Consider the following 26,567-nt stretch of genomic DNA (forward strand, 5'->3'; position numbering starts at 1 on the left):
GGCTGATAAAAATGTATCATACTTAATGTACCCATGAGATCATAATTCAAGCCCAGAAAGCTCAGCATCCACTGGGTCTGGTGGGCAATTATGTATAGCAGTGAGTTTTTCCTTCCCTAAGTACAGTGATGACTGCTTCATACGATCTCATATGGGCAGAAGGCATTAGACATATGTGGATTCCACTTCCCCTTCTACAACCAGTGAGTGGCATGAAGGAAATATAAATGAAATCCTGCAGCATCAAAAGTAAGAATATTATACCCTGACAACTATAAAATGTTTTTACTTTATCCAGAGCTGATAGAAATCATGCTATTACACACTTTCCAATAAACAATTTAAAAAAATACATGATATTCACTTTCCATCCTTACTAACATATTGCTTATCAAATTCTCCATCCAGAAATCTTGAAGGCAGAAAATAGTGAGCATATATACTATTGGGAATATGAGAAGAAATAGCCACATAGTGACCTAAACTTGATTTGCAGCCCCTGTTTTTGCTTTAAAATGAATGCAAACCTTGGACTCCATTGTATAATCATGGCTTTGCCAGGAGTTACAATGATGTCTTGGAAAGATGGGTCCCAATCTCAGCTCTATGCACCCCTGGCTTGTTGCTGGCACACTCCAGTTTGTGAAGTCCAGGTGGAGGGTTTTCAAGTCTGAAAGATACTTAGCTGAATGAAAAAAAAAATCTGCCCCTAAACACTTAGGCTATGGTAAGGAAAATAAAACACAACTCATAGAGACAACACGAAGTCTCTACCCAGCGTAGATGGATACAGCTTTAAGATTTCAGAGAGGCAAATAACTTCAAATAGGGGTAACTTCCAAAAAGGTTTCAAGAGGAGGCAATATTTCAGGCAGTGAGAATCTTCCTTTATGTATTCAGTGAAAATACAGAACAGGATCTACTTTTGCGTCTTTCTGTTTCTTCCTCCCACATCAAATCTGTGACCACCTCACTTCACATTTTCTGACAATATCCTTATGAATTCTTTTATTTGCTGCAAGTTAGAGAACAATAAAATTAAGCTTGTTTAATCATTGTTTTCTGAAGAAGACTGTAAATAAAGACTTTATCAGCAACATGGGTAAGTTTAAGTTAAGGGTTGTGTGATGGGTATTTTGGGACTTACTATCCAGGTATGGAGACGTGTTCCAAGGTGTAGTTTTCTGAGACCACTCTCCAGATAACTGAGGTGATACTGTACTGTTTGATGATAATATGCAGTGTTTTTTATTTAAAAGATTCTCTTTATCATGGTTTTATTTCAGCTCATGGACTGGCTAATTCCAAGTTTTTGAGTGCCTCATCTTAACTAGGGGTTTTAATGACATTATGTTCCGAGAGGATTAAATGAAATGGCGGTGCGACAGCCAGGGAAAAGATTCTGGAAGGACAGATCGGGCTGGCCACGCAGAACCTCAGTTAAGGTGCCGCCAGGCCTGTGAGCTTAGGCTCTAAGTGTTGCATGAGGGGAAGCCAGAAGGGTTTCAAGCCCAATGATGAGGCTGGTGTACTGGGTTGCTCATACTAACAGGAGATATCTCCTCAACTATGGACAGTGCGGGGTATGCTCTGGATGCAAATAGGAAATAGAATTCATAGAAGTAGGTGACCAATGGGCAATGGGTTCGGAGTGAGCCAGGAGGAGGCGTCTGGGTGCACACCCATGTTTTGGAGAGGCTGGAGAGAGATAAAGATAAAAGTTAATAATAGTGAAAACAAATAACACTATTGAGTGCTTACTATGTGCCTGGTGTAAGACTAAATAATTTACATAAATTTTTTTATCATCCAGCCTCATGGCAATCCTTGGAATTTGGTACAATTAGTGTCCCCATTTTATAGATGGCAACACTGAAGCTCAGAGGAGTTACTTAGCCCAAGATAACACAGTTTAGAAAGGAGCAAAGCTGGGCACCACGGGAATGACAATACATGAGATGTCATTGCTGTCCTCAATACGATAGGCACTTAAGGCATTTCCTAATGGGTGGCCAGCACTTTAGAGTTCACGAAACACTTTTAAACATGATATTTTAGTTTATCCTCACATAACACTGTGTAACAGGCATTGCCATCATCATTTTACAAACAAAGAAACTGAGACCTAGAGGCAGGGAGTCAATTTCCTAAGATCACACAGCAGGTAGGTGACATGCCTGGTTCAGATAAGAAACCAGAACACCGTGACTTCTTCTTTACATGTACCATTGGTGAGCTACCACCCCTGCTCACGTTGGCACATGTTCCACGTCATTCATGGGGAAAGTGAGGGGATAAAGTTCCGATTCTGGAATCAGACTACTTAGGTTAGCATCCCATTTCTCCTACAAGACCTTGGTCAAGTGTCTTAATTTCTCTGAGTCTGTTTTCTTACCCAGGTAATTGAAATAATAATTGCATTTTTTGCTATTTTTATGGGGCTGCCGTCATAATTTTAAAAAGATAATTTATGCAAAGTGCCTGTAACCTAGTAAAATTTAATAAATGTTAGTAGTAATAGCAGTAGTTCAAAGAAATGAAATGCAATTAGCTATGGAAGGAAATATTAAAATATATAAAATCACATTTGAGATGAACTTTAAAGGATTTCAGAAGGTACAGAAGGAGCACTCCTGGGTTTAGGGGATTAAGAGTATTTTTAATCTTGATGATTCTTTTTATTTAGGCTGGCAGTAAAGTTTATGAGTAGGAGAGTTAAATTTTTGGAAATGTACTTAAGAGAAGCAATTAGGTAACTCAATGTAATAATCCTGGTGAGAGTGAGCAAGGTCCTGAACACAGGTGGCAGTGAGGGAATAGAAAGGAAGAGACGTAGAGGTCTGAGGTGCAACAGAGCATGTTGGGAGAGTTCTTCCCAGCATGTGTTGGGGTTGTTTCCCTATGGTATTACTTGGTGAGTACATGAGAAATGCAAATTCATTTTCCAATTTGACTAAGCAAAAAATACAATCTGGGCAGCATTTTCCATGCTACAGTTAAGTGCATTCCAGAATCAGGTTTAAATAGTTTGGGAGGTACAGGGTGTTCTGATTGCCTCCACTTTGTTTTTATCCTTTGGCACAAGAAACCTGGAGTGAGTTAGTGTATGGGCTCACTTATCCGCCTTTGCTATTCTGTCTGCATCCTGAGAGGTGTTTATTTGTTGGCTTGTGCACTTATATGCATTTTTAGTTCTCAGCTTGAAGCATGGTCTCTAGGATATTTTTTTTTTCAGAGTGCAGAAATATATAAGATACAGAAACATCTACACCCTGGTGGTTGCACCTAGTATTTCAGTCTCAGTTGAATTTTAATAGTTGTCCAGCTGTTAAGCTGCATTAACTTTGAGTAGAGTAACCACTTTAAAACTATTACTAATAGTGTTTTAATTTCTCATATCCTAGATTTAACAGAAGTGGTTAGGCTTTTTGTAATGAGCTGGGTCTTCATTCTATAATAACTTTAGAATGTCTGTGATCTAAAACTAGCAGAAGATCCTGAGAACATGCACAATTTTAGGGAAAGGAGAGGAGGGGGCATTTGAGCTTAAAGGCTGTTATTCAACATATCAGCATAAGGGCTGGCTTATCCCGTGTGACCGTCCTGCGTCCCGGGGGCTGTGCATCTAGAGCAGCAGGATGGAGTTTGCAGGCGCTTATTCAGATTAGGACGAGGGGCTGGCTCGGGTGGCCTGGTTGTAGAGGTAGCCTTCCGATGGGTGCCATTCCACTCACCTATTCCAAGAGGACATCAGGGACGGAAATCATCTCAGATCCAAGGTGACCAATGACTTAAACTGTCATAACTGGGTTTTTTTCTTAATATGTTTCTATTTGACATCTGTTAAAATGAGTTCAGGTGTTTGGCATTTTCACAGTTGACAGCCAAAGACCTTTATGTTCTAATGTCTATGAGTCTAGCCTGGTTGGTCAAACAAGAATAAAGAATGAGCTGTTGCAATGATTGCCATTATCATGTCTTATGATTATAAGTTTGTAATTTTCACTATGTACGAGGCAGCAAATAATAACACCACTGAGAATTCACATAGCGAGGACAACCTCATTCAGAGATTGTCACCATAAAATCACAGCCCCTCTGCATCTCATCACACATACAAAATATCCTTAAAGTGCTAGAAACAGGCAAATCTCTTTTTAAGTCTACTACCCCATATATGCCTCATGGGCTCATAACTTACCTGAATGAATTCTTTAAATGAGCTGTTGATATCCTATTAGCCACTTTTTTTCCTCCTAAAGAAATTCATGTTCAGCTGCAAGGTAACTTCCCTGTGTGAAATTTACAGGTCTGTCAACCATAAAAAACATTAATGCATAATACATAAACAAAATGTATGCTCTTTTTGCCAAAAAAAAAAAGGCAAAAGAAAAAAGAAAAGAATTTAGTTTCTGCTTTCCAAAGGAAGAAAACATGAATCTTACACTTTCATTTTTGATTCCTTTTTGCCTTTAAATATATGAGCTGACTATTAATGCCCATATTCACAGCAGGGTAAGAAGGGAAATGGCAGTAAATTGTAAAGCACATTTACATTATAACAAGGCCTGTGGAAGCATTGTAATTTACACAGTTATTTCAACAGAGGTTTGGACTCCCTCCAATTTAATTTTCTGAAGTTAGGCTGTGCAGCTGGGTCATTCCTGGCCTAATCTGGGAAATGTGTCTCTTAAGGCAGTGGCTTAGAATGCCAGCCTCCCAGCTGTCACCAAGGAGCATCATTTACAGCCACTGAGGTCCGAGGGCAAAGCATCAGAATCACTCTATGTGGACATGGCAGCCTAGCTAGCTTCATAAACTCTGTTTCAAAGAGCAGTAATCAATATTTCATGTTTAATGACACAGAGCTAAAATTAGTATAGATTTTATGTCTTCTACTTTTCCAAATTATGCAAACATCAGTAACCCCGTTTTTAGGGTCCTTATTAGACTTTCATTTAAAAAAAAAAAGAGTGATGGGGTAGGGGGGAGTAGGGAAGCCTGGTGATATTTAATTGAATGCTTGAATAGTCAGAAGTGTCCGAAGTAATTTTGGCATTTAACTTTTATTCAATAGTTACCCTCAGCTTAATATAGAATTATTCCCAAAATGAAAAATAAAAGATATATATAAGGGGCACAGGTTTTGCCACCACAGCTACACCGTGAGGCAGATTGCAGATTGTTTTCACATTTTAAGTTACCTGGCATGCTCTGGAATATGCTGAGAATAAAATGGCCAGGGCATAAGTAAGAAAAATTAAAAGGTGGATGTTTAGACAGAAGTGCACTTTAGAGAAAAAAGCAAGTTCTTGTGGACTTCTGATTTTAAACTTGTCCGAAGAACACACCCTTGCTTCTTTAGACAGTGGAAGTGATAGAGACAGAAAAAAATAACAACAGTGTGTCATTGTTGGGTAGGTTAAGGGACTAAATGACGAAGGAGATGAGTTGGTCTAACCTTTCAGCTGTATTCTTCTGTTAGCGAGAGGAGGAGTGTCTGCAGGACTAAGGTGGAGGAGGAAGCCTGACATGAAATTAACAAAATCCAGCGTCCCCCGCCCAGCCTAACGGTCGGCCCCCAAGCCACTTCAGGACAGTGGGGGGCACGGCTCTGGCAAGTCGTCCTCCCTACAGGACAGCCTACATTTCGTAGCTTCATCTAAGACCAATTTCTTTCGGAAAAACAGCATTATGGAACATGGAATGCTATATGCCTGGGTCATATCTGAATAATTCAACTTGTAGTTTGCAGAGGGGCTTTGCCCAAATTTCAAAAATAAAGCAGAAGTTAAATAGAGCATGGTAGAAATTATCCCTTCATCTAGTGAGTCACACTGAGCCAGAAACTTGCAGTTAGATCCTTGAATTGACAACTTTTCTCTTCTGCTACCTGCTGATTTCATGCCAGGGCCGCCCTCTGCTCAAACTCTTCCCAGAGCCACAGAGCAGAGGGGCCTGGTTGATAAAGTCCAAAAATGATGAGCCTCCCGGGACACAGAGGAGAATGGAGAAAAGTAAAGAGGATTAGTGGGGAGGTGATGGTCAAGGGGTGTAAAGTTTTGGTTATGCAAGATGAATAAATTCTGGAGATTTAATGTATAACAATGCACTACAGTTAACAAAACTATAGCATATACCATCTTAAGTGTTCTCACCACACACACACACACAAAATGATAATTGCATGAGATGCTGAGTATGTTAATTAGCTTGATTGTGATGATTTCACAATATATGCATATATCAAATGTACACCTTAAAGATATCCAACTTTAACTGTCAATTATGCCTCTATAAATTTGGAAAATACAATGTTAAATAAAAAAGAAAGCTATAGAGTGATTTTAAAAAGTATAAATAGGGGGCAGAAAAGAATCACAACTTCTTGGGATTTGGGGGTCTACTAAGGTTTCTTTTTATCCCAGTCAGGTTGATGCATTCAAGGCAGGGTCTTCCTGAAGGAGGAATGGGAGTGGGCCAGCGGAAGAGTTGGGGACACACTGTCTTCAAATGTCCAGTAAGAAAACATGTGAGTTCCAGGACTATGTGAGGCTTCATAGGACCTGACTTGGAGAGGGCGAGCGTGGGGCAGGGCGTGGCAGCGGTGCCGGGAGAGACAGCCTGGGCTCCAGTGCGCCGGACCTTGGTGGGGACGGTGGGCTCCGTCTGAAAGCACTGCGAGCTATGTTGGTTTCTAGCAGGGAAATGGCATGGCCAGATACATCAGAGACAAAGAGGATGGGTGGGAGGAACCAACGGCTGGAAAGACCAATCTGTACATTTTTAATGGTAAATTAAAACAAAACTTTCTCAGAGTGAAACTCTGAGCAAGTAACTCTGGAGCAAGCTGTCTTCCTTATCCATCTCTGAGAAAATGAGGACACGGTTTGGCCAATTGAATAGAAGTGTTTTTGTATAGTTAGCTTAAATAACCAAACGATGAAATCAATCCTCCAAATTGTCAGCAGAGCAGCTGTTCAGAAGGCTCTTGTTAGTCATTGACCTTATGTTTAATATGATTTCCTCGAACGTGGCTAGTCAGATTGAATAAAATGCTGCTTCAAAGCCCTCCCCATCGCGGTGAGCTCCTTGCTCTGAAAGAACAAAGAAAAAGTGTGGCAGGCAGAGTGCAAAAGGCCTCTCCTTCCTGCCCCCCACACCCGGACAGCGAGGGAAAGGAAGAAAGCATGCCACAGGCACGGCTTAGAGAACAAAGTGCTGGGACTGCTAACGACTCAGGCTCTTTCCTAATCACAGTGGAGGGGTAAAAGCCAAAAACAAACAAACAAACAAACAAAAAACCGTTTATGACCTAAAAATTCTCCTGGTTTTCAAGAACAACTAAGGCCTCTTATCCAACCTATTTCCTTTCTGGAAAGTAGTTTCAAACATGGCCTTTTATATGACCTGGATTTATTGCTTATGTCACTGGAGGAAGGACAGGATATGATGAAGGATTAGGTGAGAGAGATGGAGGGTTGGGAGAAATAGAGGGGAGATGTGGAAACTTATTCTTAGAATAAAGATCCAGTGTCTGTAGTGCTGAAAAGTTTTACGTTGAAAGTAGAATGCCACATATACGATGAAAAAGAATGCTCTATCTCTATCATCTATCTATCTATCTGTCATCTACCTACCTGTCATCTCTCTCTTCCTACTTATTTATCATATGTATCCTGCCTACATAGTACTTGCCTCTTAGTGTGAAAAGCGCACATCTAGGAGAGTTAAAATAAAAATAAAGGAGTTCACCCATCATGTAGTGAAGGGGGGGGAGTTGAGATAATTGTACCAACAGCCTGGAAAGAATAGTTCTGGCAATTGAATATTTAATTCAGCTTAAGCCTCTGGCAGCCAAGGCAAAATAAACCACCTCTGTGAGACTTATAAGTTGTTAATGTTGATGAAAAGAAGTGGACTATTGTATCAAAATGAGAAACATCCTCTGGTACAAAATCCTAAAATCTTATTCTTTTATATAAGAAAATCTGTAGCAAAATGTGCAATGTCTTATACAGCAGTTTTACACAAGATGCAGAAATATTCTTCTTTTGAGCTTTGTTATTCAAGTGTTGAATATAAAAGCAGCAACCTTTAATAAAAAGGAACTGAAGACCATAACCCGCTTCATCCATTAGGATTCTGAATAAGACAATTTTTAAGACACTGCCGAAATAAAATAAAATAATAAAAACAACACCTCTGAACTTTTATAGTTCTATGGCTCATCAAGTTAGGATTTTATATTTAGCAGTCTTAGGTTATGGCTTACACTGTCACTTCTGAGTTAGGATTCTTTCAGTTGTAAAAAGAAAGAGAGAGAGAAATTTCAACCAAAAGTGCCTTAAGCAAATGAGAAAACCTATTGGCTCATGCAACTGAAAAATCCATCAATATCAGCTCCAGTCTGACCCAGAAGTTCACAGCTTCGCCAAGGCCCTGTCTCCTTGGCTGATTTCCTCGGCCTCCTTCCCCTTGGCTCTGTTATCTTTTTCCTCCAGTTAGCGTTTCTTACAACAGCGAGTACTCCTATTGCAGTTCCAGGGTTTCTCACATTTCAAAATTCTGTGCTTTCAAATTCAGAGGAAAAAAATTAAATTCTTCTCCAAATATTAAAGTGAAGTTTAAACAACATTGGTTAAGAAACTAAGGCCAAAATATATTGTTGAGTAAATTAAGCCAGATACAAAAGAACAGATACTTTCATATGAAATTCTAGAACAGGGAAAATTACTCTACCATGATAGACATCAGAACAAGGGTGACTTTAGGAGAGGGGAACTGACTGTACAGGGCACAAAGAAACTTTCTGGAGTGAGAAAAATGTTCTATATTTTGTTTTGGGTGGTGGTTCTACCAGCACATTCATTTGTCAAAACTCACTGCACTATCCACTTATGATATATGCACTTCACATGCTTAGCAAAGAAAGCCCAAGTACTAAAAGAACATGCTGGCTGATGAAAGAAGTGACTGAAGTGGGCTACATTGGAAGCAAGGAGACAGGAGTCTACCACAGTGGGCTTAGACCAGGCTGAGAAATAGGGGTCAAATTCCAGATATATTTCAACATTGGGCCCAACAAGATTAGCTGATTGATTGACTATGAATTGTAAGCTAAAGAAGGGAATAAAGGCTGACTCTTGTGTTTTGGTTCTATATATCTGGGTGAGTGGTGATACCATTTACTAAAATGGGGCAGAAGTGGTAAAGAAGGAGGTTTAGGTGAGAGGGCATAGTCAAGGTAATCGAGACTTTGCTTTTGAACTTGAAATGTCTGTCCGATATAAACATGGAACTGTCAAGTAGGCAAGTGGATGTACAAGGGTGGAGTTTAGGAACAGGTCAGGGACATATATTTACAGTTATGGGACTGGCGAAGATCTCCTGAGGAGTGAGGATAGATAAGGAAGAGAAGAGGACAGAGCCTGGAAAGGCTGCAGGCATGTTTCCAGAGGGGCTAAGATTTTGTAGGAATGAGGAGGATCTGGGAGCAGCAGTGAGGAGAAAGAGGGTCCCGTCCCTGCTCCAGACCGTGTACTGTGTGGCACATGGGGAAGAAATGGCCTTCCTAAGAGGACACAGGGGCTAAGTGTGACCAGGAACTTAGCCAAGTTTGTCATTGGCAAAATCCTCTATATCCTAAAACTCTTTATAAAGAGTTCTTTGATCTTCTTGCTCTAGCAAAAACTTAGCTGTCCTCAGAACATAAAAGCAGCATTCAGTTAGAACAAGATAATTAAGAGAATGTCCAAAGAAACTGAGGAAAGAGAAGATTTCGCTGATGACAGACTGTGCATCTCAAAGAGCTCTGTGGAAAGGTCAGAGGAATTGGGAAAAGGTGGGTGATTGGCTCAAATTCTGGGATGTACAGTGCGGTATGAAGTTAGAGACTGGGTAATGAGGGATGACCTAGGAGACTTCGATGTCTGGTGGTAGAAGCATGTTGAGACCAGCCTCGATGGTCTGTTACAGGCACATGTGTAATTTAGTCCTAGTTGGGGCTTCCTACCTCAGCAGTTTGTGATGATGAGGCAAGTAATGTGACCTCAAAGAATGGTGGTCTTCCCAGGACCAGAGTTCTGTGGGCCACCCTTAAGTTCCGCAGGACAGGCAATCATGCAAGGAACCTGGGCTGACTTCCGGCATATCCCTGAACCAGTCACTGTGGCCAGGGGAATGGGGTTACAGAGACTGTGGATGCCTGAAGTTCAGGAAGGGATGTGGGTTTGTGTTTCTGTGTATATGTGTGTTGGAGCACTGAGGCTAAGGGAAGAGGTTACTGAGAGTTGCCAAGAGACAAGAGAGGATGGTTACTGAATGGCCAAACTCAGCTCATGTTTGTTAGAGGCCCTCATCCAGCAACTAGCAAACATAATACAGACAGCAGAGTAAACTTGAGTGGATGGATCTATATGAATATGCCCCCACTCTAGAAAAATAACAGGAAACATTATCTTTAGTGTTGAAAAAAATCACACAATTTGTCTGGCAATATCATATTCCAATTTGATCAAAGATGAGATTGTTTTGTATGTTTAAGCACTTATCCATGGCAAAGCCTAGAACATTTAGTAGTGTGTTATCTCAATTTTGCTAGTAATTGTCCTCAAATATTATTGCCCATAATACAAGGGCCAATTTGTAAGATGCTTTTTTTTCCCCCCACAGGAAGAAATGAAAAGATTGCAGAATCCTTTAGAACAAGTTAATGATGGAAAATATTTACTTGAAAAGTAAGTAAAAAATATTAAATTAGATTGTTACTTGTGAGGTTGGAAAGTTTGCATGGAAAAAGAAAGGAAGGAAGAAAGGGAGGGAGGGAGGGAGGGGGGAGAGAGAGAGAGAGAAAGAAAGAAAGAAAGAAAGAAAGAAAGAAAGAAAGAAAGAAAGAAAGAAAGAAAGAAAGAAAGAAAGAAAAAGGAACTACCTGGCAAAGCAAAAATGAAAAAGTAATTTGACACTTTTTTCTGTTGTTATGGTGGTCAGGACCCAGATATGTGTCTCATTTGAGATATAGTTAGATAGATTTATGATTATTGAGCTCTGATATACAAGCTCTACTGATTAACAGAGTGATATGATACCTGCAGATATCACTGCTGGTATGTTTGAGGGCTAGAAACTTAGCCCTGCTCTGTCTTTGGCTTTTAATCTGGGATGTGTACAGAAGGCAATCACAAGTATGCGAAAAAGCAGAATGGTTACACAAAAACTAATAGAATGGACATTCAAAATAATACTGCAGAATGGAAAAAAACTGAGCTAAAGAAAAGGCATGAAAGAAAGAGATGAAATTGAACAGAGATAAAAGTAAAGCCTTCCATTTAGGTTTTTAAAAAATTGTATAATCAGAACATGGGAGAGAAATATTCTGATTTCAAATTGTGGGTGTTTAGAGGTTTCTTCTGATGTTAACATAAGACCATGATTTTATATGGCTTCTAAAAATATTACCACAATATTTTTAGAAGATTTTATTTATTTATTTTTAGAGAGAGGGGAAGGGAAGGAGAAAGAAAGGGAGAGAAACATCAATGTGCGGTTGCCTCATGTGTGGCCCCTACTGGGAACTGGGTCCATAACCTAGGCATGTGCCCTGACTGGGAATAGAACTGGGGACCCTTTGGTTTGCAGGCCGACACTCAATCCACTGAGCCACTCCAACCAGGGCTATTATCACAATATTAAAATGATTAGTAGTCATGCATTGTCAAGATAAAGGAAGAAAAAACTAACTATCATTTATTGAGTATTTACAATGTACTCTGTCAGAGTGAAGGCTCACATGTGTTTCCTCATGGAACTCTGACCACAGCCTTCTGATACAACATTATTATTTCCATTTTATAGATGAAGAAAGATGCTCAGAGAGCTCCCAGCTCTTGTGTAAGGAAGCTCAGCTAGGAGCGGTGAGGAACGATGAGAGTCTAAGTCAGGTCTGAATGCCCCCAGAGTCCCTGCTTTCGACCACCCATGAAGTCCAAGGGTCAAGCCCACGTGGGTGTCGCGGTTGGCTCTGGGCACCACATTATAAAGGCACGTTGACATCCCCAAGAGCACCAGAGGTGGTCAATTAAAATTGTGAGGATTCTGAAATCATGTGAAACTACTCCAAAGAGCTGAGGATGTGTAGCTTTGAGAAAAGAAACCTCAGAGAGGACATAATGACTATCCTAAAGCATTTGAAGGAGTTTTTCTTTTAAAAGAAGGGCTAAATTGCTCTTCCTGCCCCAGAAAGCAGAATAAGGATCAACAAGCAGGTTTGCAACTCAGAAAAAGCATAGCTTTTGTAAAAATTCAGCCTGCCCAACAGAATGGCCTTCTTCGTTAGAGGGTGAGCTGATAGATACTGGAAGATACAAGAAGAATATAAATGACCGTTCATCCGAGATGCTGTTGAAAACATTCCTGAAAATTGAAAACCTTGGGCTTGACTCCTCTTCCTGCTTTTCCCTAGCTTTGTGGGTCTGGAAACAATTACTTCACCACCCCAAGCTCCGCTTTCCCCATCTTTAAACATGAATAATAGCCCTAGCTTGATGGTCTTGTTGGGAACAATAAGTGAGACGCCCGTGACAAGAGGGCCTTCAATGCCGGCTCCTTCCCCGTCCACCTGCGTGGGAGTGTGGACTAGATGGCTTCTCAGCATCAGTCCGTCTTCACGATTCTAAGAATTCTCTACGTCACCACTCCAGGGATATCTTCCATCCTTTGATCAATCTAAGTTTCTGGGTTATCTGTGGGTTTAATTTATCCTTGTTATGTCTGTTCTCATTAATTTGTGTAAATAAGAATAAAATAGCTCAATCTTTCTATCCCCTCACATCACCACCATCCTTAGCTATACATAAATAATAACAACTGAAGAGTCTTCTGCTGAACTAGAAATAAGCTTTTTCCTCTGTGGAGATCAGTGTTGTAATGACATGAGAGCCATAGTTCTTCACCCTGGCTGCACTGAGAATCGCCCAGGGAGTTAAAGAAAAATGGTCTGGCCTAAGCCCCACCCCAGACAAAGGGAATCTGAATCTCTGGGGGTGAGGTCCTAGGATAAGTATTTCTTAAAAGCTTCCTTCATGTGATTCCAATAAGGAGCTGGGGTTGAGAACCAGTGGTCTACCTGCATTTTAGATTCTTTTTGGTCATTCAATAATCCTGTGCAGCTTAATTCTCTGAGGACAAACTCTCCCTGTGATGTTCAGCCCATTTATCTATTACATCTGGTTTGTTTGTTTTTCATGATCGATTTTAAAGTAAGAAGTGAACTCTAAAAGTTTTTGTCCTGCTAATGGACCACGATTGTATATTAGACCTCTCACTAACACCAGCATGTATCTTTCCCATCCCCCTGCCCTGCGGAAGATATGTGAAATTAATAGCATATACGTGGGCTTCTGCCTCTTCCCCTTTCCTTCCTTCTCATTACCTAGAGGACTGTGAAATCTAAAAGCTTCTGGAAATGGCTAGTTTGCTTTGAATGTTTATCCTTCCCAATCACGATTGAGGAATTCCAGGGCTGGGAATTCAAGTTCCCCTCACAGCACGCAGGCCTACGGGGTAAGTTTCCCTTTCACGCTTGTCCAGGGCAGAGAGGAAACAAACAATGGCTGCCTGCCCTGACATCTGTAATTATTCGCCTGGAATTCTGGACATTTTTCTGGTCTGCTTTAGGGCAGGGCTGTGTCCCTGAAAGCTGTCAAATTTGATTGAAAAATTGGTGTACTCTGAGTGAGCAGATTAAGCTTTCATTATAGCTGTAGCTGACTTGGGTGTGATGTAAATCATCGCAGCTACTTGAAATGACCATAAGTTCAGCGATAGTGGTGTCATAGCACTTGATCACTTATTCCCCCTTGGAACATTACATTTATTCTGAATGCTCAGCAGGGTTCTGTGGTAGGCGATGTGGAGGGCAGGGAAGCTGCAACTCCGTTCTGCTTGAGACCGTGTCTAGGGCCAAGTGAGTGCACTTGCGTGTACACACAACCACATGCACACACGCACTCACTGAAGTCAATAAATAGAGAAGAGCAATTGGTAAGACCATGAATTAGGGGACTGCTTCTGACTCAATTGTATTTGATAACCTTTTATTAACTTAATAAGAGCTTAGACTGACAGCTATTTTGTTGTTTGTTTGTTTGTAAATATTGGATCAGCCTGGGTCCTTGGCATGAAACGTGTAATCGCAAGCTGCATGTTCTCCCAACAAACACTCACATTATCCATAGGCAATTATTGATCCAATGCACTGAAGTTATCCAACTTAAGCCTACAGCTATGCATAGTTTATAGTTTGTTGAGGATGTATAAATTGTAATCCCAAATTAGCAAATTTGTTACTATTATTTAAAAAATTCTCTTTATGAAAGCTTGAGCTTTGCCTCTGGTGGCTGTATATCTACAGGTCTTACCATACTTCACCTATGTCTCTGTTGCTCAATTTGATAATTTGTTATTTAGGGGTTTAAGTTACATAAAACCTCAAATTGTCCTTGTTATACGGCTGCTATCCCTACAAGAATATAGAATTATAAAAATGAGAATTTACATGGCCACCAGCCCCTGATTAGTTCCCTTTAATAGCATCCATCACATTTATAATTACTTAATATATATCTTCTCTTAGACTGTAAACCCTTAAGAACAGGGACAATGTCCAGTTCTTTCACCATTGTATCCCCTATGCTTTATATCATTGCTGGAACATAGAACATATTCAATGTATCTGTAAGTGAGTGAATATAGGGGAAATTAATAATAGATCCTGAATACCCAGAGCAAACAAGAAATTTTTCCTTGCCCGTCAACTTCCCAGTGGGGTAATTACACAGCTATCTTGGGCTGATGGCACCACCTAGCGGCCATGTATGAATTTCCCTGATGTACTATGTTTTCCCTACCACTTGGTTATTGCTTTCCAAAGAGGAGGAGATAAGTGCATTCTCCTAATAATGCCCCCAGTACAATGTTTTTCTTTTCTTTTCTTTCCTATCACCATAACCATGGGCCTCATTATCTGGCCAACTTGAACATCCTCCTAAATGTTTTCCTTTATTCTCCTTGCTCATTCCTGGTGCAAACTATCCTTTAATATCCCATTCATCACATTGTCCTGCTTCAAATTCTTTATGCTTCCCAATAGCAATAATTTTTCATACTGTAGATCACAGTCCATTAATGGTTTGTTAAATAAATTTTATTGGTCACCACTGGCCTTTTAAAAATTCTGAAATATATATAATAAAAAATGTCAGAGAACAGTATAGGTAGCTGGGGAAAAAATGTTTCTTGAAAGTTTTGTTTCAGTTTTAAACACACACACACACACACACACACACACACACACACACACACACACAGAGCTTTACCACATGCCTGTGTACTAGATTGGGCTGTCAAATACTTATGAAAACCCAGGCAGTAGAATTAAGGTTAATAAGTCTGATGTTAAAATCATCCAAGCAGTGCTTAGTGGTAGTTAGGCTTAAGTTATAATGTGGTTTCTTCTGAGTTTAACATAATCTCTCTGGGCTTTAGATTTCTCAGCTGTACCTTGAGGAAACTAATACTCAATTGATAGAGGCTACTGTGAGAAGTAAATAAGATAATACATGTAAAATGTCTATGACAGTGTTTTGTACACATTATGTGGCTAATGACTGTTACTTTTCTGCCTACCCATGTCTGTCAAATAGCTCTCTTTATGATTTAAAAATAGCCTGAAGAAAACTAAAAATAGCTTCTGCTCCTTTTTTTTAATATCTCCCTTTTATAACCTTTCACATTTCAATTTACCTAATTCCTGTCCATTCTTCAAAACTGAGCCTAAGTGCCACCTTTTCCATGAAGCCTTTCTTGACCACTGCAGCACCCAGTGACGGACTTACAAGCTTGTCAGGGGCAGTGACTGTGCACCTATATTGCTCTGCCTTTCTCCAGGGCAGAGGTCCATCTTTGTTCACAGTGGGCGGGCGTTTTGGAAAAACTCACAAGATGAAAGGAGTAAAGATTCAGATGCAGTGACATTGCTGGGGATGAATGAGATCCTCTCTACAACTTACTAGTGGGCATTGCTGTGGGATTTATAACATTCTCCTTATACTTTTTATCCCCACTAAAGTGGTTCAGCATTCTGCTTTCCTCTTCACTTAAGAGAAATTATTTTCATGCCTTAGCTATTAAAGTTGAACTGCATGGTAGAAATAAAAAGAACAGAAAAAATTAAAGGCAAAACAATATTTTGTTTCTATTGTATGGTTATTTATACAATAGATAAATAATAAAGTAAGATACAATAGACAATTGGTGGAAAGTTCCACCAATAGGAACTTTCAGGCCTGTATTAATAATTAAAATAAAAAATTTGACTGTATATCTGCCCTTTAAAATAAACATAAATTGGAAATATTACTGCTATAAATATTAACTTTCTTGGTTGAGCTATATTAAGACATTATTTCTGTTTGCAGTCACCAGTTGGCCATGGATGTGGAGAATAATATTGAAAAATGTCACCTCAATCTACAGCCCTTGGAATCAAAGGTGAAAATGTAAGTTAATTTAAAGTTTACATCAAAGCACTAGTTTTTAAGTCCCCATTTTATTAACTTCTGAACAGTTTCTGGAGTTGTGTGGTAGAAGAATTGCACATTTATTTACTTCACATTTGTGTGTTACACATTATTTCCTCTCTGGTTTAAGCAGCACCAAAGCTGTTTTGGGCACACAGCACCATCTACGGATAGAGGAGGGAATTATTTGATTGTCATTCATTTCTAGGTTTTCCCCTTCCAGGCTGAATATTGTGCTTCAGCTTCCAGTAGCATTTTTCCACTGTCTTTCATCTTAGTGACTTGGTTAATTCCTTCTTGGAACAATGTGGTTATTTCTACTCTGGCCATTTCTTTATCACACACACATTTTCAACTCTCCTTCCATGACAGCTCCCACCTAAATATTTCAAAAAGTATGTTATGCCTTCTTACTTCCTATTCTTTTATTTTTCATTCTCTCTTCCTAAGGCCAAATGCTAGTCCCTTTTCCTCACTATATATGACTATTGCATTGAAATTGTGCTAAAAACTCCTCAATATTAACAAAAACAAAATGAATAAAATACAAGTGAGATGGGCATATTGTAAAACATACTTTGAATGACAAGCTTTAAAAACAATTTTTAGGTAGAGAAGGGGCCTATAATAATCACTGTAGAAGAAGTTTTAAACTTATCATGCCTGCCCTGCGACCCTTTCCCATTCTGACTTTCCTTCTGGGGTACACCTAAGAATTGCCACTGAGGGTGTATAAAATGCACACACACATGCACACTCAGCTCAATGCTCTGAGAAGCATGCATCTAAGAAATGAAGTAGGCCTGAGCTTGGCCAGGATCACTGATCATTTGTAAAAAGCCCAGAGGAATCTTTAGATAAGAAGCCACCGTGAAGAAGGGAGCCTTGAGGTGTGCAACTTTGAAGAACAAGAAGCCATTGCTGGGTTTAGGAATTGAGAAAGAAATGGTGCAGCTATATAATATCCTGCCAGATAAAAACAAATATTAATTCACACCACTATAAATTTACATCAATCTTGGTTGTCAGTAAAAAGCTTGCCTCTGAACAAGCACATAGGGCTACCTCTCAAGGTGAAGTTCAAACACAACTTCTGAACGAGTGGGGTCCCCCCAGGAAGCACTGTGTTATACTCACTAAATGAATAATGAATCAGGCTAACAAATCATTTTATGTAAGCAGTGAGTCATCCTCACTGCACAAGACGTTAGTTTCCACACCATAGGTTGCTTTATCCTTAGGAATTTTTCTCTTATAATAATATTCTCTGAAATGAAAACGTGCTGGAAAGGAAAGTTGGCTGTGTCAAAATTAGAGTGTTTCATTTGAGTGCTGAAATGGAGTTAGGAAACCTCCCTGTTGTTTCTTGGTTTTCATCATCTCTAATATGTAGAGGCAGATGGACAAGTGCCAGGAAGAGGAACGGGCAAAGGAAACATCCCTGAGCCTGAGATACCAGTCAGCTCAGAAAGGCTGGGATTTTATGTGTGGCTGGTTTGACAGAGGAGTCTCAGCTCAGCTTGGTGCAAACTGAATGGTTTTATCTCTTCTAATAACTCTGGACCCCATTTCCACTCTCTGGTGGGGGATGAGGGAGAGAAAACTAAATCTGCCCAATAATGGAATTTGAGTCCTATTGGAGAATTTAGTCCAGTTCAGTGACTCTCGTCTAATCTGGTTATTAAAGTCCTAACTGCTATGACAGGTTAAATATCTCCCCTCCACGCACATCAGACCTGTGCAGCCTGCTCCCCTCCTTCCCTCTCCTTTTTTTCCTCTCCCACCCACCCTCCTTTCTCCTCTCCTCTGTCTCTGTGTCACCTCTCTCACCCCTCATTTGCTTTCCTCTTCATTTAAGGGAAATCATTTTCATGCCTTAGATATGAATGTTGAGCTGAGTGGTAGAAATAAAGAGAACAGGAAAGGTAAAAGGCAAAACAGCATTTTATTTCTATGGTGTTTCTATGCTAAACACCACAGCTGCCCCAGTTTTCTCATTGATGGTGAGCGCTCACACTTTCAAACAGTTGTTTCCTTTCAAATGACACTAAGGAGCTATTTTATTGCTTACGGAAGGGCTGCTGGGTGTCCCCTGGGCACCCACCCATGGTATAGGCTGTGTCCCTTGCTCTGCTGGGGCTGCCATTCCCAGGATGACCTTGGCATCCTCCACAGGAAGAATCTTGACATACCCCTACCTATTCCCAGTTTCCAAGAGACGTTCTTTAAGCCTACAGAGCATTGGGTATGAAACACGGGATCTTGCCCCAGGTTCCTGAGTCAGACTTGACAGGCTTTTTCTTAGGGTCTTCTGATTTCTGTTGATTGGTGGGAACCAGCTAAACATTTACCTTTTCCTAGGGGGTAGAGAGGAATGAGATTACTATACCACAAAATCTGCTTTTCTGGAAACTCCTCTCCCATCCCTGATGAAGAGGAGCAAATAGTATTCAAATGAAGATTTTCTGGACAGTCCCGCCCCTGCAAGTCCTGAGATGGGAGGTACTTTGGCAGGTCAATCTTTGAACATAAAAGATAAAACAAGATGCCCTGGCTTGTGCGGCTCAGTGGACTGGGTTCTCTCCTATGAACCGAAAAGTCACTGGTTTGATTCCTGGTCGGGCCACATGCCTGGGTTGTGGGCCAGGTTCTCGTTGGGGACCTGCAGGAGGCAACAGGTTGGTGTTTCACATGTTGATGTTTCTCTTCCTCTCTTTCTCCCTCCCTTCCCCTCTCTCTAAGAACAAATAAATAAAATGTTTAAAAAATAAAGCAAGATGAGAATTGTTCGCAGGTATCAGCTGCCTTTCCTGTATACCTGCACTACTGAGAGTCCCGGGTGGGGGCTGGATGGGCCAGGAAAGCTCTCTGTTGTTTCCTCACACTCAGGACAACATGAAAAGCAAATAATTTGATTAAGAAAGAGTAAAGCTGTATCTGGCAGTGCAGAGTACCATTGGAAGGAAGCAGAGGACTGCGGGGAAAGAAAGTGTGTATGTTCGGGGCGGGGGTGTTGGAATTTAGATGAAATGTCAGGAAGGGCACATTGCCTGGTTCATGAACATTAAGAGGCAATTTTGAGTTTCAGACTTGGAGGATCAAAGAACTGCATCAAAAGGGCAGAAGCGATCAAAATTGCACAGCTATTAATAAAAAGTCATTTGGGGGAGGTAAAAGGCAGGTTTTCTGAAGATCAAGCAAAGGCAAGCGTCTCAAATCAGAAAATTTAGTTAAAGCAAAAGTAACACTGAAAGCACCACAATGAAGGCTCTCAGCGCAACCCCAAGGCTAAAGATGAATTTGTTCTGGGGAATCAAGGCTGGAGCGGGGGTCTGGGAATGACACACACATCCGAGAGCACAGGTTTCAGCACATGGGCCTGACCTCCAGGAAGGAAACAGACTCTCCAGATCCCCTCAAACCTCTGCCTTTCGTGTCAGGATCACACCTTGCACATGCAATAAGATCTAAAATGCAACTCCTGAGTATAAACCATCATTTAAAAGTTGTTCATTGACTATGTGCAAACCCTCTCCTTATGTTTTAACATATTTATTTTGTGATGGAATAACATAGAGGTCTATTGAATCCAAATCACCTTTTAAAAGTCTGCTCGTTACTGTGGTACATGTACACAATGGAATACTACACAGCAGTAAAAAAGAAGGAATTCTTACATTTTGCAACAACCTGGCTGGAACTGAGGACTGTTATACTAAGTGAAATAAGCCAGGCAGTGAAAGACAAGTACCATATGATCTTACTTAGAACTGAAATCTAAGGAACAAAGGAAACTAATGAGAAAAATAGACTCAGAGGCACAGAAACAAGGAACAGACTAAGAGCTACAAGAGGGGAGGGAGGAGGTTGGGACTGGTTGAAAGGAGGTGAAGGGATCAGACAAAGAACACACATGGGTCATCCATGGACATGGACAGCAGTGTGGGGACGGACTATGGGAAGGGGGTGGCTGGGGGGAGGGGAGGCAAGGGGGAAAATTGGGGCAACTGTAATAGTATGAACTAAAAAAATAAATAGAAGTCTGCTCATTAAATCGTTCAATTCCTCTCTTTTTAAAGTAATATGTTTGATGTAGTGATGAAACATCTAGATTCTAAAAAGGAGACACATACATATCCATGAGGAAGAAGTAAATTCTCCCCAAAATTTCAAAGATAATTCTCAATAATTTGTTTAAGAGTAATGCCTATCAACTTCAGTCAAAAGTTTAATTTAAAAGAGAGGTGGAGAACACAGACTTTGGAGTTAGAAGAACTTGAGTTCAAATCCCTGCTCTGCTCCTTACCCAGGGTGGGACCTGGGGAACACTGCTCACCCCCAGGGCCTCCCCTGTGAAGGGAGGCCGCTAACAACGTCTTAGAGGATTGTCGTGACCTTTCAGTGACAGAATCCAAGAAAGGCATTTAGCCCAGTGCCTCTTTTCCATGCAATTGCACCCTTCCCAAACATATTTTAACATCATTTTGGGCTAATAAGGTAATGCCAGTAAAGATCCCCAGAAATTCAGCATAGCCTATCAATATATATGATTTGTTCGTGTTACTTAAAAATATTTGAAAGTCTTTGATATTCTTAAGTATTTATAATGATTTACCCGGGAGTTCCATTTGTCAAGTTTGGGGCTAGATAACTTAGATACCTTATCCTTGACTCCTGGAAAGAATTACAAAAAAGTTATTGTCATTCCCATTTTGTGGATAAGGAAAATGTAATCCAGTAAGTACAGTGTTTTGCCCAAGGCCACAGCTAATAAGATATAAACCTGAGCAAGAACCTACATCACTCTAAACACACTTAGTTTCTGGGGGCAAAATCATGGGCCCACCTCCACCAGGGGACACAACAGAATCTTCAGCTGCACAGGCAACTATTTCCTTTAAAAACAAAACCCTGAAAACTGGAGGAGCAACACCTTCATGTTGATCTAACAAGATGGAAACCGCGTAGAAGCAGGTAGGAGAAGCCGTGAACCCCACCACAGTGCAATGATTCACAATGGGAGGAAACTCAAAACCCAGAGCTGTGCCCTGAGGAACAAAATGTTCATCCCCCACATTGGGCACCCCAACTTTTAAGACCAGCACCAGAGAGACCAACCCCAAAACATTGGGCTTTGAAGACCGAGTGGGCTCGTGCCCAGGAGACCCTTGGGGCTGTGGCGAACTGAGAGCACCTCTGAAAAGGCTCGGGCGCACACTCACCTGCCTCCTGGCCCAGCGCAGAGGCAGCCCTTTGAAAAACACCCAGACTTCAGGTGAAAGAGACTCGTTTGCTAGTTTTTGGGTCTGAGGGGCAGGGGCCTACTACGATACTTTCCAGGGATGGAGGCTCTTCGAATGGTTAATATCTCCCACAGCAACTATTCTCTTTCATAGACTCTGTAGCCACTATGCTCCTGCACCTTATTTCTGAAGTGCCTTCTCAGCTTTCATAAAGAAAAGAGTATTGTAGAGCCTAGACTCAAGTTGCTTAAATTTCCATCTGTGAGGGACTTGGTGGGGGGCAGGGGAGTGTAGGTGACAGTCATTGTGGTTATAAATGTTGGTGAAGAAACCTGCAGAAAGATCCAGAAGAGCATAAGTCTATGATGCTTAGTAAGTAGCAATAATCAAAGTACGGAGTTGAGGTCAGGAATTACAAACTGAGCAGAAACTGGAGTGGAGAGGACTCAAACCAGAGACATGAGAACAGCATGGAAAACCTGCCGATGGCATGCAGTGACCCTTTACTGGCCTTTGAGCAAACTTGTATCAGGATACAGGGTTGGGGCAGATGCCAGGGAATGGACATGTGCCATGTCTATCTGTTAGGGTAACTTTTAGTTGCCTGTAGAAAATTTAACTAACAGAGGTTTAAACAAATAGGGGTTCTGCTTGTCCACCAGATGTCAGCATGTGACAGCCACGTCCTCCGTCTTGCTCCCTGCTTGATTTCTGTCTCGCGGAACCATGAGGAGGGAGCACGGTGCAGTGGGGAGAGAGGGGGTCTGGTCCAAGTGTTTGATCTCTCCGTTAGTTCTCGTCTTCTTCCCTGAAACTTGGCCAGGACTCTTGGTTGCAAGTAACAGAAACTCAATTCAGACTAATGTGTGTAAAGAGAGATTGTATTGGGACACCTAACAGAAACACCCAGGGCCTAATATGCTTCAAGCCCAGCTAGACTCAGCAGGTCAAACAAGGTGATCAGACTTTCCTGTCATGCTGCTTCTATAAGCTCCTCTCTTCACATTATTGCTTCATTCTGACAAGGGCTCTCCCAACACTGTGGCCATGGGCAGCTCTAGGCTCTTATCCCACCAGCTGAAAATCTCCAGGAGAAAAGGGGGGCTTTTTTCCTCAGTTGTCTTGCATCAGCCTGACTTGAGCCACGTCATTGCCCTCTGGTTTGTCAGCCCCAAACACAGGCTGCTCTCTACAGTGGAGGGTTAAAATCTGTTCCACGCCAAACTCATAGATTGAGGTTTGGTGGGTCCCCAGGGGAAAAAGAAGGAGAAATTAATTTTGGGTGGGCAAAACCTAACACTACGATATAATTGCACCTTCACAGCTCACCTGTGGTAAGTAAGGATTGAGTTGGAGAATACACACAAAAATAACTACGTGTAATTAGCTATTGTCTCCTGAGACATTCAGACTTGTGACCTTTTTGATAGCATCCTCTTTTCCCCATCCTCAAATTCAGCCCACTTGGATAATAAATGTATATAGAAATTTTAAAAATTATTTAGTAACATTTAAGAACTTGTAACTTTCATGTAAGTATCCAGATTGCTGACTGTTCTTGAAAATATGAAATTTCTGACAACAGTCAGCTGTGCTGTTACAGGGTTCTTCCCTACAAGTAGGTACTGCCAGTCTGCCTTCAGCCTGGCCTCAGGGGACATCTGGGGTCCTCTTTTTGTCTTTAATATTGATTGTCACATTCTCTTATAAATTAAAAAGAAGAAAATATTCATCCACTTGGAAGACAGGAATATTGAATTCTTAATCTCTGCCTTAAGGAAAACTGATACATCACTTTCCAAATTCCATAGAACTCGAAGAGGGAACAGGGATGCTTAAGTGCAGATTCGCCTTTGTAGACCTCCGTGTTGACCGGCATTGTTTGGTTCCTTAAAGGTGTCACATCGCCCTCTGCTGTTCAACAAGCTAAAATGTAGTGTGTGAAGTCCGTGTTTTCTGAATAATCAAGGAGAGGGGGAGAGAGAGAGCGTGAGAGAGAAAGAGAGGTATTTCTATTTAAAAAAATCACTTTAATCATGGATACAGAGAACAGACTGATAGCTGTCAGATGGGAGGGGGCTGGGGGCTGGGTGAGAAGGGTGAAGGATTGAGCAAAATAAAAAAAAAAAGAAAGACTCACGGACCCACACTGTAACAGCACAGTGATTGCCGAAGGGAAGGGGAGGTGGGGCGAGGTAGAAGAAGGAAAAGGGGGTGTAAGTGGTGATGGAAGGAGATTGACTTGGGGTGGTAAACACACAATGCAAATATAGATGTAAAATTGTATACTTGAAACCTGTATAATTTTATTAACCAATGTTACTCCAATAAATTCAATTAAAAAAGAAAAAATAATAATAAAAGTAAAAATCACTTTAAAAATGTCACAGATTTTTAAGCCCTCAATGGGCGGTTTTACAGGCGTTAGGTGCCCTCAAGTGGCGGAACTTGCCAGCAGGGCCCTGGGTGACACTCACGCTTCAGGCACATCAGAGACCATGGAAATCGCTGACACGGCTGAAACTTCAACACTCCTTGGAAAATGGGTCCCAGAGGAAGCAACGAGAGTCAGGCACGTCATCTTACTTACAGGACCTTATTAGAGCTTGTGTTTAAAATCTTTAAACCAAAGAAAAATAAATAAGGATGCATTTTAAGCAAGCACTGCGTAATAAGACAGTGACCACATATAACCCAAAGCAGGGTCAGATCCTGCTTTAATGGGGCCTCAAGTGTATATATAACTTGGAGGGTCCTTAAGAAAACCCCTAAAGCATATCTACTTCTGCAATTTTATACAAACCATGAGGAGTCCCTTCCTTGCAGAGTGGCAGAAGTTTCCGGCCTCTACGTCAGGGCCACTGAGGCTTGAGTATCATAGTTTCAGAGAAATTGGCCTCTCATCCCTAATTGGCCTACAGTTTCACTGCAGCTTCCAGACTTTTCCTTGTGCATTATAATTCACAGAGCCTTAATAAATTGGGGAACATGAACAAACTCAATAATGTGGTAGCATTTTTTATGTTCTTTTTATCCTCTGTTGCAAACTGATGGTCCTTGAACCATTCCAGCCAAATGAAAATAAATCAATTTGTTTCTACAAAAACAATTTTAATGACTTTAGTTGTGCGTGGAAGAATTACAGAAGATCAGATTTTTTTCAGGAACCTGAGGATAGTGAAAGAATTAGTGCACTTATTTTAAAAGGCTGAATCCTGACGATCGGTCTTCATGTTTGGCTCACTCCCAGGAGAGGATAGATTGTGTTCACTGATCACCTGTGAAAACCTAGATGTTAATCTCAAAGATTACAAGCCAAGTCCAAGGAGAAAAAAATCACTTCTTTTCCACAAAGAAGAGGTTTCTATTCTCCAAAGCAGAAGATGACATTTTTCTTGGATACTAATCATAGCAAATAAAAAGCTTCCGTAGTGAAATCTCAAGCAGCCACCTAATCACGTGTCACTTTAATTTTCTGAGTAGCGCATAACACTCTCAGACAGTTTTTCGTCTCCATTTCTTCATTTATCAGACACTACCTGTTTCTTTTCACAGTATATAAAATCCATGACCACACGGCTCATGCCTGTGAGGCCCAGAGCAGGGCCACTGCCTTTGGCCGTGCAGACTACACTGTATAACATCGCATGATGCCCTTCACCTTGAGTCTGTGCGGATGTCACCCCCTAGCACTTCTCTGCAATCTGTCCGGAACGTAGGGCTGACCCTGACACGCAGACTTCAGCAATGCTGTATTGAGTGAATGAGTAAGTGATATGTCAGTCTATTTATTATTCTCATTTGAAAGAGAGGATGAGAAATGGAAAGATTTTGTGTTCCATAAATCAAAGTACATTTACATGTGCAAAGTATTCTCCCTTTGACTGATGACTTTTTCTGACTAAGCTGGCACTTGCGGACTGATTTAGCTTAGTCAAGTCTGTGAAAGTCAAACCAGTAAAGGAGACAGTCCAGGTCTTCTGATTTGCAGTGTCATGTTCTTTGTGTTACAGTCTCCCTGTCCCCAAAGCCAATTCCTTCAGACTCCTTGTGCTTTTCTGAGGCTGTGGGCTGTGACCTGGGAGTGACTGTGTGTGCTGGGGTCCTATTTTTAGCATTCAGCGAGCCTGGCGCGAATACCTGCAGCGGCAGGACCCCCAGGAGAAGAGGTGCCTGTCCCCGCCCTCCGTGTCCTCGGACAAGCTGAGCAGCTCTGCCAGCATGAACACCTTCTCGGACAGCAGCACACCGGTGAGTGCCGTTTTCTTTTCCATGGTCTGGCTGGCCCATTGCCTGATGGCGAGGGCTCCGGCTTCATGAGAGCAATCTTGGGATGTAGCAGGTGGCTCGTGATTGGAGGATCTACGTTGCTTATTTGCTGTGTGTGAACCCATGGTGAGGGTTTGTTATCTCCAAACGAAGATATGATTCATAGTACAAAGTGAACTTTATCAAGTCTGAGGGAATTGGTATATTTGACATCAACCTAAACCACCCATTTGTGTGTTTGCATTCCTCTGTTACCAAGACTATCTTTTTCCTTTTCTTTATAAGAGCCTGATTATTATAAACCTCTTATTCTGTGCCTCTGGTAGCATTTTGTGGTGCTAGTGTAACAGAGGATTAGCTTGGTTATAAAAATTATAAAGAGAACTTTTACAGAAAGTATTGCAAAGGGTTACAGACTTGGGGGTTGCAACTTCAATGCCTAAAGCGGCCTAGTACGTGATCCATGTGACTGACA

General features: G+C 41.1%; 1 protein-coding gene across 1 annotated transcript; it reads left to right on the plus strand.

Moving 5' to 3' along the window:
- Positions 1-10,122: 10,122 nt before the first annotated feature.
- Positions 10,123-26,143, plus strand: IQCJ (IQ motif containing J). The gene is made up of 4 exons (XM_054575587.1): positions 10,123-10,230; positions 10,675-10,739; positions 16,479-16,559; positions 25,939-26,143. Exons 1-4 carry the CDS (start codon positions 10,123-10,125, stop codon positions 26,141-26,143), a joined length of 459 nt encoding a protein of 152 aa, XP_054431562.1.
- Positions 26,144-26,567: the final 424 nt, after the last annotated feature.

Source organism: Pteronotus mesoamericanus, unplaced genomic scaffold (genome assembly GCF_021234165.1).
Source record: "Pteronotus mesoamericanus isolate MK-2021 breed Mesoamerican mustached bat unplaced genomic scaffold, CSHL_Meso_final contig_116, whole genome shotgun sequence".
Taxonomy (NCBI): Eukaryota; Metazoa; Chordata; class Mammalia; order Chiroptera; family Mormoopidae; genus Pteronotus; species Pteronotus mesoamericanus.

What these genes read in the sequence shown, in the direction of transcription:
- IQCJ (XM_054575587.1), top strand. Translation starts at nt 10,123, where the DNA reads ATGCAAGGAACCTGGGCTGACTTCCGGCATATCCCTGAACCAGTCACT. An exon ending in AAGTTCAGGAAGGGATGTGG is followed by an intron (nt 10,231 to 10,674) that starts GTTTGTGTTTCT and finishes TTCCCCCCACAG; the next exon opens with GAAGAAATGAAAAGATTGCA. An exon ending in GGAAAATATTTACTTGAAAA is followed by an intron (nt 10,740 to 16,478) that starts GTAAGTAAAAAA and finishes TTCTGTTTGCAG; the next exon opens with TCACCAGTTGGCCATGGATG.